The sequence below is a fragment of the Apteryx rowi genome, unplaced genomic scaffold (genome assembly GCF_003343035.1).
Source record: "Apteryx rowi isolate R43461 unplaced genomic scaffold, aptRow1 scaffold_1100, whole genome shotgun sequence".
Taxonomy (NCBI): Eukaryota; Metazoa; Chordata; class Aves; order Apterygiformes; family Apterygidae; genus Apteryx; species Apteryx rowi.
Window position 1 is genome coordinate 1 of NW_020447310.1, and position 1348 is coordinate 1348.

Sequence of the window (1348 nt, forward strand, 5' to 3'; positions counted from 1 at the left end):
AGAATCTTAGAGATCAGTGGTCAAGAGCCGAACGATATCAGTATACCTGTTAACATGGCTGACCTAGAGTGGTGGCTCCAAAAYGCTGTGGCCATACAAAATGCTCTGTTAGGTTTCTGTGGTAAGGTACATTYGYGTCAGCCTCAGGGAAAGTTATGGCARGTGCTACAGCGAAATCAATGGATAGAAAAGTCCAAAGTAAGTAGGGAACCCCTTTCAGATGGCATTACTGTCTACATGGATGCGGGTAAGCGCTTGCGACGTGCCGTGTGCGTGTGGAAAGAAGGTGAGCAATGGAAACAACACGTCATGGAGGGACAGCCTCGGGATTCCCTTCAGACTTTAGAATTAACTGCGGTAGTTTGGGCTCTAACCAATTGGCTGAATACTCCTTTAAACGTAGTGACTGACTCAATGTATGTAGCAGGGATAGTACCATGACTGGAGGACGCCTTAATAAGGGAAACATCTAACCCGAGGTTGGGAAGTCTGTTCATGACCTTGCGCTCTGTGCTGGGTCAACGAACAGCAACTTGCTGTGTTATCCACATTCATAGTCACCAGCTAGACGTGGGGCTAGGCCAAGGCAATCAGCTCGCTGACAGCCTGGTTAGCTCAGTGTGTCATCTACCCCTATGGATAAGTTTCAGCAAGCTAGGCAAAGTCATGACATGTTTCATCAAAATGCCAAGGGCTTAAAAAGGCAATTTGCCTTGACAGAGAGTGAGGCCCGAGGTATTGYACAGGCCTGCCCAAGATGCRGGAACCATGGCCCAGGCATTGGGCTTGGGGTAAATCCAAAAGGGCTGAAAGCTCTAGAATTATGGCAAATAGATGTCACTCATGTTCCAGAATTCGGTCGGTTAAAGTATGTACATGTGACCATTGATACCTTTTCAAAAATGATATGGGCAACTGCATTACCCGGAGAAAAGGCACAACATGCGTGCAAACACCTGTTGGCTTGTTTCGCCATATTGGGCGTACCGGAGTGGATAAAAACGGATAATGGACCTGCCTATATCAGCCACAAATTCAGGGCGTTTCTGTCCCAATGGGGGGTTGATCATGTTACAGGAATCCCACACTCACCCACTGGACAGGGCCTAGTGGAGCGCACCCATCAAGTGTTAAAAGACTACCTAAGGAAGCAAAAGGGTGAGGAGACGGACGCACAGCAGAGGCTGCATCGTGCGCTCTTCACCCTGAATTATCTCTGTCTCATGGGCGACCATGAGGAACCCCCGGTGATAATTCACCACCAAAATCTTAAGTTTAATAATACAACAACATTACCACAGTTTAAAGTAATGTATAGGGACCCAGTCTCCGGAATATGGATTGGGCC

At 47.7% G+C, this 1348-nt stretch overlaps 1 protein-coding gene across 1 annotated transcript in view; it reads left to right on the plus strand.

The window, feature by feature from the left end:
- Nucleotides 1-635: 635 nt before the first annotated feature.
- LOC112970994 (catenin delta-2-like) overlaps nucleotides 636-1348 on the plus strand; it is an 84344-nt gene continuing 83631 nt past the window's right edge. Inside the window, exon 1 of the mRNA XM_026075989.1 lies at nucleotides 636-1312. Coding sequence (XP_025931774.1) covers nucleotides 636-1312 — 677 coding nt within the window. The remainder of the gene's footprint in view (nucleotides 1313-1348) is intronic.